Here is a 13,774-nt window from a genome sequence, read left to right as displayed (position 1 = left end):
AGTGATACATAACATTTTACAACTTTAATACATAAGAAATTCATTTTTCCTTCAATATCAGGAAATAAAAGGTATGCTGTGTATTATTCTTTTAATTGTATCCCACTACCCTTTCTAACCATTTTATACCCTTTCCCATAATCATTTTAACCTGGTTATGAGAAATTAGAAATATTGTCTTTATAGTTCATTACCAAATGTAGAGTTTATTAGACTGATGAAGATAAAATTATTGTAAACATTTATTTGCTTATATACAGTGCTATTAAAATTAGAATGGTACTGACAGTTAGAAAATGAATAATCATATAACCGTTAAACCTGCTGAAATCTAGTAACAACCTTTAAATCTGTGAACAATGGTTTTCCATACTGATGTACAAAGTTGTTAACACAATTATGCGATCACATTGTTTATTTGTTAATATTACTTTGTTTTGAAAAACATTTTATGGCGGCTATTCTTGGGCTTTTTTGATCGTTCTGTTGTACTTAAATTTTGATTTAGTTAAACACTTTTTTTTTCTCTCTGGAAATATAATGATGACGTAGAAACATATAATCGCTTCCTATATTAATTTCTTAGAATATTTTTTTTATTAAGTAAGTGATATTAAATTAATTAATTATTTTTTGAATTTAACTGATGTGGTTTTAAAGTGCTATATTATATATACTATGTAGCAAAGCAAAACTGGTAATTCATTAAAACTTGCTTATACCATTCCAGTTTTATAAATATTATAGTCAATTGGCCATTAATGGGGAAGAAAGATATTTATTATGTTCCAGTTACCTTAAATTGTTACAAAAAGCACAGTGTTTTATGTTCTTTTCTTTCTTTTTCTGTTTAGCCTCCGGGAATTACTGTTCAAGTATTACTTCAGAGAATGATATGTATAAGCATAAATGAAGTGTAGTCTTGTACAGTCTCAGTTCGACCATTCCTGAGATGTGTGGTTAATTGAAACCCAACCATCAAAGAATACCGGTATCCATGATCTATTATTCAAATCTGTATAAAAGTAACTGCCTTTACTAAGACTTGAACGCTGGAACTTTCGACTTCCAAATCAGCTGATTTGGGAAGATGCGTTCATCACTAAACCAACCCGGTAGATTAATGTTTTGTGTTGTCCAATTTAAAACTGTCTATAGCTTTATTTTGGCGCTACTATTAATTTATTAACTTTTTGTATTAACTTAATGGAAATTGTATAAATAAACAGGGACTATATAAGTGATGTTAAATGTGCCAACAAAACAGACACTGAAAATGATAACTAACAGTAAAAATGTAATAATTACTATCATTAACAATACATTTATATTGAAACAATTTGTTGAAAATAAATAAAACCAAGTTTTGTTTTAACCAAGTAAATGAAAGACTTTTAAAAAATAAAATTTGCGCAAGACTAAAGAACAAAGCATATATGAGGATCACTTTTTAAGTAAGAATTGTTCTGTTACATATTAACAACAATTTGTTGTAAATCAAAATCTTTGCTTTTACAGTGAAAATGTCTTAAAACAATTTTTCAACACAATCCCACTCAACATCCCAGCATCTCTGAGAAAATGAGACAAGCATGACTACCCACCCTTATTGATAATTTTGCAGGCAGTCTTTGAACGAATTAGCGTAAATTTTCTTAATGGACATCTTCATCAGTATGCATGTATTTTCTGCTCGAATTCCTTTAATTTCAGGAAAACTGTGGTAGGTCCAGACTATAGAAAGAAGTTCAATGTCTCCCACCAAAACATTTGCAACATATCTGTTATTTTGAGCAATATGAGTATGCACATTATCATGGATCAGACAAACATGTGCCATAACTTTTCAAAGGTTTTGCAGTATCTTTGAAGATTATTAGTTTTTCCATGAGGCAGATAATCAGTCAAAAGAATATTTTTCAGCATAAAAAAAATTTCAGTGATAACAGATACGAGACCACATCTTGCTTCATCATGGTTGTACTCCTTTAACTGAATAATCAACACCAATTTCATAAATCTTCTCATTTTTCATAATTTTCCACACACCAACTACAGATAAATTTCAATGGAAACTTTTTTTTTTACATTAAAAAGTAAATCACTGATGGATGACACATAGTAATCTGTGGGATTAGCAATCAACATGAATAATTAAATAATACTGAAAAATAATGTTTAATGTACACAAGAAATAGGAGCAGACATCTTCAAAAACAAGTTAAGGTATATTCTTGAACAGGTTGCATTCAGTTATATAAAAGCACATACTCATTAAATAGGTATATACATGAACCCAATGGTTATCCATAAAATTGAATTGAACATTTACCGCTATAATATTGAAAAGTTCTCATTGCACATGATAATTTTCCCAACACTGAAACCAAAGCTTGAAAATTGAATAATAAGATCCTTTTAGTGCAAAGAACTACTTCCAAGGTTTTTTTAAATTCTAAATTAGGCATACGCACAAAATACAGAATTTCCTAACAGGGAACTTGTTTTTTGATCTAAACTTTCAACAAAAGTATAGGTTTAGCTTCAAATTAATATTAAAACTGGTAAGTTTAAATTTCCCTATCTTTAAGTTTTAGTAGCTTGGCAGGAAAGAATGTAAAATTACTTTCCAAATAGCAAATAAGAGATAATTCAGCAATTAATTAACTTAATCAAAAATAACGTTAATAGTTTTTGATAATTGAAATCATTTTTATTAAAATGAATTTATTAAGTAAGACATTTTTATTATAATTGGCAGTAACAGCACCAAACTATCTTGTGTAATAAATTACTGTATAATTACTTTACAATAAATTGCTAAATTAATTTGTAAACCTTCTTTCAACATTCTATCAGCAACTGATTCAGATTAATAAACTACAACATAAACAATCATCATTATATTCTTTATTTTTGTCTTCAGTCATTTGACTGTTTTGATGCAGCTATCCAAGATATCCTATCTAGTGCCAGTTGTTTCATTTTGGTATACCCCCTACATCCCTAACAATTTGTTTTACATATTCCAAACGTTGCCTGCCTGCATAATTTTTCCCTTCTACCTGTCCCTCCAATATTAAAATGACTGACTATTCCAGGATGTCTTAATATGTGGCCTATAAGTCTGTCTGTCTCTTCTTTTAAGTATATTTCTCTTTAAATTTTCTAACCTACCAACTTTTTTTAGACTTCTAACATTCCACACTCCGACTCGCAGCAGAATGTTATTTTTTAATTTTCTGGTGACCCCTTCCTTAGTAGTCCCCACCCAGAGATCCAAACGGGGGACTAGTTTACCTCCGGAATATTTTTCCAAGGAAGGCACCTTCATCTTTCTTATGAAAATGCAGAGTTACATTTTCTTGGAAAAAAAAGCAGCTATAGTTTTCCATTGCTTTCAGCTTCGCAGTACTCAGAAGATTGAGTGATGGTGAAATGGTCATTTAAGTCGCCCTGACCTACGCGCCCTTAACAACTACTAAAAGAGCTGCTGCCCTCTTTCAGGAATCATTCCTTAGTCTGGCTCTACAGATACCTCTCCGATATGGTTGCACCTTCGGTCCAGCTACTCTGTATCACTGAGCACTCAAGCCCTCTCACCATCAGCAAGGTCTCATGATTCATACAGGAAGCATCATTACATAAATTCACAATAAAATAAATTTCATTTTATATTGAAAATAAAACCAAGAGAATATTGAAAAACAAAAATATAAACATAAAAAAATTAACACCTTATATCTGAATATTGATTTTTCATCAATGGTTCAACTCCAAGAACTAATAGCGTCCTTTTTTCACGCAGTACTTTCTCAATAAAAATCTTACCTATAGTAAGTGTGCTCTTCACTAGTGGTCTTGTATTCATCATCCTCTACTTTGGCTTTTTTAATTACGTCTCTCGCTTTGTCTTCATCAGACCTATTGCTATTACTACTGTCCTCTGAGGTTGATTTAGCTACAAATAGAGAACAAACAAATGCATTACTACATGAACACAGATAAAGCACATTTCATCATTATTTTAAATATAATATTAAAAAAAAGATGTAGTTCCAGGCAAGATGGTTAACTACTTCAATCAGTGAATTGTCCTTCAGTGAATTGATTGTCTTCTTTCCTGATTATCTTCTTCATCTTCATCATTTCCCTTTCTTCCTTGGACAGATATCATGATAAATGGATCAGCTGTTACCATGTGTTTTATATCTTTAAAATATTTTTATCTTAAGTAATAGACTATTATACTAGTTTTTACTGTTTTTACTGGTAAAAACAGCCATTTTCATCACTTTTTCCATGAGCTATAGCATTCTTATTTTACATCATACAGAGATCAAAAAGTACTTTTTGGAAAGAGTAAAGATGGAACTTCATCTTAGTGTACTCAAAATTTATTTTGTTACATAAACAAATTGTGTAATGCTTACAGAAGTTACGCTTATAAATTGTTTTTTCATATTTTGGGCCCAAAATAAATAATGAAAGGCTTAGGGTAATAGGCCTGTTTTTTACCTTTTAACTCTTAGGTATTAGTAACAATTATAAAAAAATTGGACTTTTACCAAGTGTCCATTAAAAAAAAAATGGCCGCCAAATCGTAAAATTTTGAGGATGTCTTATTTTTGGGGCCCAAGAACCACATGTGGAACAAAAGTCTGAAATTTTTACAGCAGTAAGAACTTTTTATATACTTTAAAACCATATAAAATTTATTTTGTTACTCAAAGGGGTTGACGAGTAATGACATCATCAAAACATTCCTTCTAGCCGTGAACCATTGTTCATGGTTAGAAGGAATGATGTTTTTAGCAGTTCATAAAATTCACAGCATGTATTTTTCAAATAATGTAGTTACTACTATACTACTACCTACTATACAAAATAATTTGATATGTCTATAATAGTATAGCTTATATTCTAGATAGTTTGTTACTTAAAGTAAGAGTCATACACACAAACTCATGTTTAAACACAAAAATGAATAGACATGAATGTTTGCATAATCATCAAAAAGGCATCATTTTGTTGCAAGCTAATTTCCTCAACATTAAAAAGGAAAACTTGTTGGAGGGTGAATGTATTGTAATGGGAGACTCTCTCAAAATTTTTCTTTTTTTGATATAGGATGAAGTCCGCTCATAACACTGATCAAAACCTTATGCCACAGTACATCCATTTCTCATATATTTTAAAAAGGAAGGAAAATTACAAAGCCAAAGCTACTGTATGATTAGTGAGTACTTGAAGCACAATACTACACTGTTCCTCTGCTTCCAAAAGCAAATTAAAAACACTTGTTTCCACAAGTTAAACAACTTTTTTTTTGATGGCTCCTCAGCCCAATATAAAAACAAAAAAATTCATAAATTTGTGCTACTATCAAGAAGATTTTGAAATCACAACTGAATGACTTTTTTTTGCCTCATACTATTGAAAAGGATCATGTGATAGTATTGATGGAACTGTAAAAAGGACTGTGACTAAAGCAAGCCTTAAAAGGACATTTAACAATCAAATTGTTACACCTTCTGAAATGTACAATTACTGCAAAGACAATATTAAAAATGTTAAAATTTACGTTCAAGAGACTGAAGAATACCTCAGTTCTTGTTATCAGGTAATCAGAACAGTCCCCAGACACAAGAATCTTTCACAGTTATGTTCCAACAAGTCAAAATGTATTCTGAAAGTCCGAGCGACCTCTGATTCAGAAACATTTACGTTAATATCAGTACACAAGGAAATTAGTGTTTCTGATTGCGTAAACAGGTTTACCAAAGCCAAAATGTAAAAATTATGTCTGCTGCGTATACGATGGCAAGTGGTGTTAGACAAAGTCATTGAAGTCAAAATACATGAAAATGAAGAGGAATATCAGATAAACTTTTTCCATCTGCAGGGTCCTGGTACTTCATTCAAGAAATCATTGAGGGATATTCAAACATGGGTTCAACTTGAAAATATTTTAATGATTCTCATGTCTTTAGAGCTTTTTCTGTCAACTACTGGAAGAGAACACAACATTACACCAAAGATGAATGAGGACTTATCAATTCTACTCAATAAAAAAACGGCAGGAGCACTAAGTTAAGTTTGTAATCAAAAAGTGAAAGATTTATTCATAACTTTAATTAGCAGGAATACAATAAGGTAAAAGTGAATTGAACAACTTGTTAACGTATTTGAATTGTTTATCATTTTGTAATTATTATTTATCATTCTGTAATTGACTATTTATCATTTTGTAATTGATTATTTATTATCAATTTATTCATTCTAATGAGTTTAGTTGTAATTTTTATAATGTGAAAAAAATATGTAACATCAGCATTTTTGGAAATACATTGTTTATGGTTAGATGGACTGTGTGTTTAGTGGTTTTGTTGGGTTCATTACTCATCAATCTCTTTGAGCAACAAAATAAATTCTATATTGTTTTTAAGTACAAAAAAGTACTTACTGCTGTAAAGATTTCAGATTTTTTCCACCTGTCCCACATGTGGTTTTTGGGCCCCAAAAATGAGACTTTTTCAAAATTGTATGATTTGGCGGCCATTTTTTTTTTATGAAGGACATTCTGTGACGTCCAAATTTTACCTAAGAGTTAAAAGGTAAAAAACAGACCTGTTACCCCATGCCCTTCATTTATTTTGGGCCCAGAATATGAAAACACAATTTCTAAACGTAACTTCAGTATACATTACAAGATTTGGTTATATAACAAAATGAATTTTGAGTACACTAAGATGATGTTCCATCTTTACTCTTTCTAAAAAGCTCCTTTTCACAGTCTGTACGATGTAAAATAAGAATGCTATGCTTATGGAAAAAGTGACAAAAATGGCTGTTTTTACCTGTTGGAAAGTTAGAAAAGTCTATTACTCAAGAGAGCAATTTTTTAAAAATATAAAAAAATATTTTTTGGCCACTACAAGGTGGGTATTTATCATATACGAGATATCATCAAAATCAAATATAATGAAGCACTGATCATTTGTTGAATTAAAATGGAATACCCCTGCTTCTTTGCTTGGGATGAGGATTGGTGACTGCTGACTGAACAGCACTCTCTATCCAAGGGTTGCACAAAAAGTCACCCTCACTAACTTTGATGTCTTTTGTAAAGCTAAGCCTTTATACAGCAAAAATCTAAACTAAGATGTAATATGATTTAAAAATTCTTTTTTAAACATAATAAAATAAAATCATTTTAACATATTATTATTGTTAATACAATTTATAGCTAACCCAACCGGGCTGGTCTAGTGGTAAACTCGACGTAAATCAGCTGATTTCAGTTGAAATTCTCAGGTCAAATCCTAACAAAGGTAGTTTCTTTTATTCAGATTTGAATACTAGATCATAGATACCAGTGCTTGTTGGTGGTTGGGTTTTAATTAACCACATGTCTCAGGAATGGTCAATCTGAGTTTGTTCCAAGACTACACATTTACCAGTACAGTTAAATTACACTGATAAATTGCTAATGGCTTTAACTGTTGATGTGACTATAAATAAAAGAATTAAAAAAAAAAAAAAATTATAACTATATATTTGCAGAATTCAATAATTAGTCAGTAAAATTTAATCTAAAAATATATTTCTTGCCTTGATATACCTCATATCTACACATTAAGACTGTATGTACTAAGATATGTAAATAAAAATTTAAAACTCCTAGAAATTACACATTGTAAGAAATATTAAAAATACCCCAACTGAAGGGGAAAAACAATATAATTAACGTAATACAACTATCAAATACTTTTTATAAATTAATTGTAATTAACAATTACCATAGCACGTTATATTATAATAAATATATATCTACATACTATGGGATTCCTGCTTTTCTTCTTCATTTTCTTCACCTCCCTCTTCGTCATCCGATCCCTGTTCATCATCATCACTGGATTCTTCAACCTGTTCCCATCCAGGATGAGCTTCAAGCCAAGCAGTTAATTCATGTGAAAGTGGAGCTTCATCACCAGTTAATTGTTTACCTGTTAGTAAGATCAATTAAATTATTTTATGAATGTTAATGTATACATTAATATGTAGCAAAACAACTAAATAGTTTTCTAAAGCAACACCAAGATTTCATTACAATAATCAGAACACATAGGTATATTTTTTGTTCAGTTAAATAAAATTAATTAATTTTTAATTAAGTAAACATTAATTCAATTGAAATATTACCTTAATTTTGTTATTATTAGCACACTTTATTATTTAATTATTTATATTGTATACAACAAACAGAAATAAAGATTGAAACTTTGGAATAATTTGAACATTTACACTATATACATGGAACAGTTATAAACCTGAATAAAGAAGAAAAAACAATAAATAAAAATAATGTGAATGAAATAGAATACAGATTCTAACTTAAGTGCAATAACACATAATTTTGAAAAGACAACCCCAAAAAAATTTTTATTTTAATATTTTTTTCATGGTTATTTCAATATCTAAGTATTTGCCAATCCCTAAAGCAGAGTAGTAAAATTGCTGACTTTCATTTTGAAGGTCTAAAGTTATTAATATTACTTAACACATGTACAACAAAATAGAACAAAAGCAATAGAAAAATAGAATAATTAAATCAGATAAAAATATTAACCTAATTGATAAACGTTATTGATTAACCAAATTTATTAAATGATCAAAAATATACAAAGATAAACAAAAAGTCAACAATTTTTTTTTCACTTAATTGGTATAACTAATCTAAGATGAAATAATCAAATAATACAAAATTACCAGTAGCAGTTTCCACAACTGTAACATGTACTTCAGACATCTGGGAATTTTCATCCTCACCACCTTCGGTGCCATTAGTGGTTGTGGTTCCAGGAGCACCTGGTGTTTCTCCTGCTTCTAGTTTCTTCTTTTTCTTTCTCTTAACATAAGAAAAGTTACTTTATTAGTATCTGCTTTAAGAATTACCTATATATTCTAATATTACTTATATTCTAATGCATATTCTATATTCTAATATTACTTATTTTTATTACTCTGAAAGTAGATTGTATATGGTTTATTAGAGTTGCATGAGGGATTTCTAAAGAATTGGATAAGAATGCAAAATAATAATAGAAAACATTATAAAAAAAAAATGATTAATTTATATAAATGACAATAATTAAATCATAATCCACAAAAAAATTACAGGGAACAACAAAATTCAATCTTCAGATCAGTTTTACCGTAACTAGATATTAAACACTGCAAATTATAACTATTTTGTCATCAATTATTATCAGACTGGTTGATACACACTCCATTCCTTCCTATCCTGAATCTATTTTTTAAATTTCAAACATCCCTTATACATTTTTAATTATTTGTTGCATACAGTCTAATCTACATGGGCTTTTTTTTAAAAGACTTTTCATAAATTTCTTTTCTTCAACCAATCTTAAAATTTCTCAATTTTTAATTCTTATCAATTCACCTAATCTTCAACATTCTTCTTTAATTCTCACTTCAAAAATCTTTATTTCTGTTTCTGGTTTACTTATTTTCCATGATTAACTGTCATAATGTGTTACCTACCACATAAATATATCCTAATTTCTAAATTTATTTTATATATTTTTTATCCACGAAACATTCTACAGGGTAGTACCAGCCAGTTTTTGATCACTTAGTTTTCAAAAATAAGATATCAAAAACATTTTTCTTAATTTTACCTTCTTAGTTATTTTACAACCTAAATAACTAGATTTTTAAACTTCTGATTATATATGCTCTTTTACTTTATTCAAATTTAATTTGAATATAAATAAGAGTCCATATCGTTAACATAACAGTATTAGAAAATATCAGTATTTTTCAACTTTTTTTTGTATTATTCATTTACTCTGGCCTCAAATTCATTTGTAGCCTCTTTACAGCTTCTCCATTTACAAATAAGAAAAGCACAGGTTGGATGCATCCATGTCTTCTTCTTTCATTACATGCATTAGGAGCTTACCTTCTCTAAGTTTCTATTCTATTTATAAAGTAATGTAGCATTCTTTCATTGTTAAAATGTTTACCCTACTTTATAAAGTATCTGATAATTGAAAACAATAAAATTCTATTTTGTTTTTCAAGGGAATGAAGGAAAGTAGCATTATTAGCACAATTTATACATTGTTAAATGTAAAAATAGGGCATTTTTTGGCCCCTCATAAACAAAAGAGTCTAATCTTACTGTTTTACATTTTCCTAATTATTTTTCTAAACAGCAGGATATGGAAATAAAGTGGTCAAAACTCTATATTTTTTAAACACATTTTCACTATCCAGTTTAGAAGTGAAAATATATAAAATATTGAATAGAGATCAGTTAGTTAATCAATGGATCAGAAAATTTTTAAAGATTTAAAATGTTTCTTTTAGCTGCTTTAATAATGTGATATTTTTTAAAAAATGGACTGTACTACTATGAGGGTGATATTGCAGCAAATCATTGAAATAACATTATTTTAGAGGAATATCAATTAATTTTTATCAGTTTTATATTTAATTAACTTTCATCAACAATAGGCAAGTAATAACTTACAGGCAGCACAACCAATGTTGGTGCCACAGCAGCGACAGCCTTCATAAAATGAATCGTGGCGTTAATTGGATTGCAAAACTTAATTTTTTTGAAATTTTAACCACCTCAATGTATAACTAATATTTTCAACATTAAATATTTAAATTTAGTTTGATTTACTTATTAACATAAATTATATCACATTTAATTGCAAACAATTAGCAAAACATTAGCAATAGAGTATATATTGTTCTTAGAACAATAGAGCTATATTGTATCTTGATATGATTGTAAGAAAGGTAATTTATTTTCTGAAGTATAATACTTGGCTTATCAGTCAGTGTTTATTTTTACAAGAAATAAAATCATGATAAATTATAAACTATGTTTATGTATGTCGGACAACTATAATGTTAGTTAATTTATCATTTAACACTTGTCTGGTGACATAATTACACTTGCTGAGAATAGGCCTATATTTTTGTAACATTTAAAAATATACCATATATAAATATTTTCTTATTCTGCTGATTATACTTTATAAATGATTAGGTATTTTTTCATAAAAAAAGAAAATATTTAAAAGTAATCCAGTATATGGATTACTTTTAAATAAATAACATTTTTAACACAAAATAATAATTGTATTTACAAGAAAGTAATTTGCAACTGCACATGAAAACTAAACTGAATGTGTTTGGTTTGGATAAAAGGCACTGTACTAGCCATTGTAGTCCAAGCTTAAGATTCATTGTGGCAGCTACAATATTGTAATAGAAAAAACAAAAAAAACTGTAGGGTGCATCCAATTAGACTGACTATTTTTTTAATATTTCATAGATTTCACTTACTAGAACACATGAACCTTATGAATAAAAAAACAATGAATTCATTCTGGAAGTTGAACTGATGATTAAGATCTCTTAAAATATCTTTATTTGCTTGTGATAAATAAATTCATAAGGAGTTGAATGTGTAACATGATTCTTTTCTTACCTTTTAGTACAACAGGATAAATGAAAAAAAGAATATTAATTATTTTTTCTATTAAGGCCACTGCTAACAATAAAAATCATTAAATGTTTTTGTTAGGAATTATGATTCCATAAAAAATATTTAGTTGCCAATATTACTCATTTAACTTGGCATTTCATTTCATAATAAATAAAAATATAACCGATTAAATAAAAAATAATTAATATAAAAATTAGTGTAACCAATTTCTTATAGAACTGATGAAATGTAGATGAGAATGTCTTGTCACCATTATTTACTACAAAAAAAAAAAAAAAAAAAAATCTACTGCCAATCAAACCTTAACCCAACCTACTATTCCATATACCAACCTCATCAGTAAAGTATATACTGGATTTACGAATATAATCATTTATTTCCACTTGAATTTCACTCCATCTTGAATGATAATGTCCTGTTTTTTAGAATTTGGATGTTCCTAAATTGTAATACAGTGACTTCAGAAAGTTGCTTTGCAGTATGCTTTACAATTATACAATGCATTCAGTTCTTTTGGCATTAAATTGGTTGCGCTGTGGGTTTGTTGGGAATTGCTCAGTAATAAACCAAGATGTCAGTTGTTGAGTTGTGATTGAAAATCCTTCATCTCATTTTGTATTGTTTCATTTATTGAAATCAATAGTGCAAGAAATGTAATCCTTCTTTTGCTAGAGGAACATATGTTTATCACTGAACTCGTCTTTCATGAAGTTGCCAAGTAAACTCATTTAGTGAAGCACACGTTCTCTGAAGAGTTTCCAAATACTCCTGTTGCTAGCCAAAATTTCAGTTCGAACTCTTATCAAAAAATTTCAGGCAACACAGGCTCTGTTGAAGATGCTGATCAAGGTGAAGACCACCTAAACTAAATGAACAGAAAGCTGCTTGATATTTTGGTTGTTATGACTAAAAGTCGATCAAAATCAAAGTATAAGTTAGCACAGCAGCAAGACATTGGACTTATACATAATGCTCTAAGAAAAGAAGTGAAACTTTTCCCCTAAAGTAATGTGTAATGCGTGTAAGGACTGAGCTTATAGATCATGCCAAAAGACTAAATCGTTGTCAATGGTTAAAACATTTCACTGACCAAAATTCCCCAGGTATCCTTGACATTATGTTTTTTACAGTTGAAGTGTGGTTTCATCTGGGAGGATACGAGGTCTGTTCAGAAAATAACTGAACATTTTTAATTACATGCCAATGGAGATATTTAGTGATGTGCGGTTGAAAGCATTGTGTTCCACATAACCTCCTCTGTAACCACATGTTCTTGGATTGTCGACATCTTGTTTAGTTTTTGTGTTATTGTTATGTATTACTGACATGTAATTAACAGGACAACTTAAATTTATGCATTGTACATTAATGTAAGTTTTATATATTATTATTTATAGTTTTATATGGTTAGTTTTATACATGAAACTATTTGGTGCAGTATTTTCATTATGAAATGTTTGTCATAGAATTTTGTCATCATACATACTTGCAGGTTGGGTTTACAAACCTGAACATAGAAAATATACTGCCATAAAAATTAATTCACAAATATTTTCTTTGAAAAAAAGACATACCAATGTATCACGTACATGTATTTACATATAAGCATTATCGTGTGTTTCAAATAATCCTGCTGAGGATATTAAAAATATTTAATTGGCAGATTACTAATTAACAATAAATAAAATAAACATTCCTCAAGAAATATTCAAAAATAGCTGTTATAGATTTTCACTACTGTGTTAGAAATGATGTAATTTTGCAGAATAAACAAAAAAAATTGTTGCTGGATGCATGAAATCATTAAAACCAATAATACTAGAAACAAATTTTTATGCAATTGTAAGAGATTAATATTTCTTAGCATTTCGATCTTTAAAAGCTTAATATTCTACTAATTTCTACACAATTAAATGTATTTCCAAATCTAAAAGTCACATAAAAAGCTTTCTTTAACTTTAATCTGCCTTCAAAGACATCACTGAGAGTTAAATTTGCATCTTGTGTTTCCATGTTTTTCCTGAACAGCACACCTATGACAACTCACTCTTTCGTTCTATAAATCATTGTAATTAGTATCTTTAAAACATGTTTTTCAACTTTCTCACATTAAAATATACAATGTTTTTACTGAAATCTAGGACTAATTTTCAAGTTCCACATATTTTGCATAATAATGAACAATGCTTACTACTTAGTGCTACATTACCATCACAGTAA

The 13,774-nt window shown here is 28.9% G+C and overlaps 1 protein-coding gene across 5 annotated transcripts in view; it reads right to left on the bottom strand.

Moving 5' to 3' along the window:
• brm (ATP-dependent helicase brm) overlaps window positions 1-13,774 on the bottom strand; it is a 143,243-nt gene that overhangs the window by 64,055 nt on the left and 65,414 nt on the right. For all 5 annotated transcript variants that reach the window (XR_012757274.1, XM_075372239.1, XM_075372238.1 and 2 more), the window contains exons 11-13: window positions 8,773-8,911; window positions 7,842-8,009; window positions 3,832-3,961 (exon numbers count right to left, since the gene is read on the bottom strand). Coding sequence is in view for 4 of the 5 variants with exons in the window: in XM_075372239.1 (XP_075228354.1) it covers window positions 3,832-3,961; window positions 7,842-8,009; window positions 8,773-8,911 (437 nt within the window). In the remaining variant the exon portion in view is untranslated. The remainder of the gene's footprint in view (window positions 1-3,831; window positions 3,962-7,841; window positions 8,010-8,772; window positions 8,912-13,774) is intronic.

Source organism: Lycorma delicatula, chromosome 7 (genome assembly GCF_047948215.1).
Source record: "Lycorma delicatula isolate Av1 chromosome 7, ASM4794821v1, whole genome shotgun sequence".
Lineage (NCBI taxonomy): Eukaryota > Metazoa > Arthropoda > Insecta > Hemiptera > Fulgoridae > Lycorma > Lycorma delicatula.
This window is presented reverse-complemented; position numbering and strand designations above follow the sequence as displayed.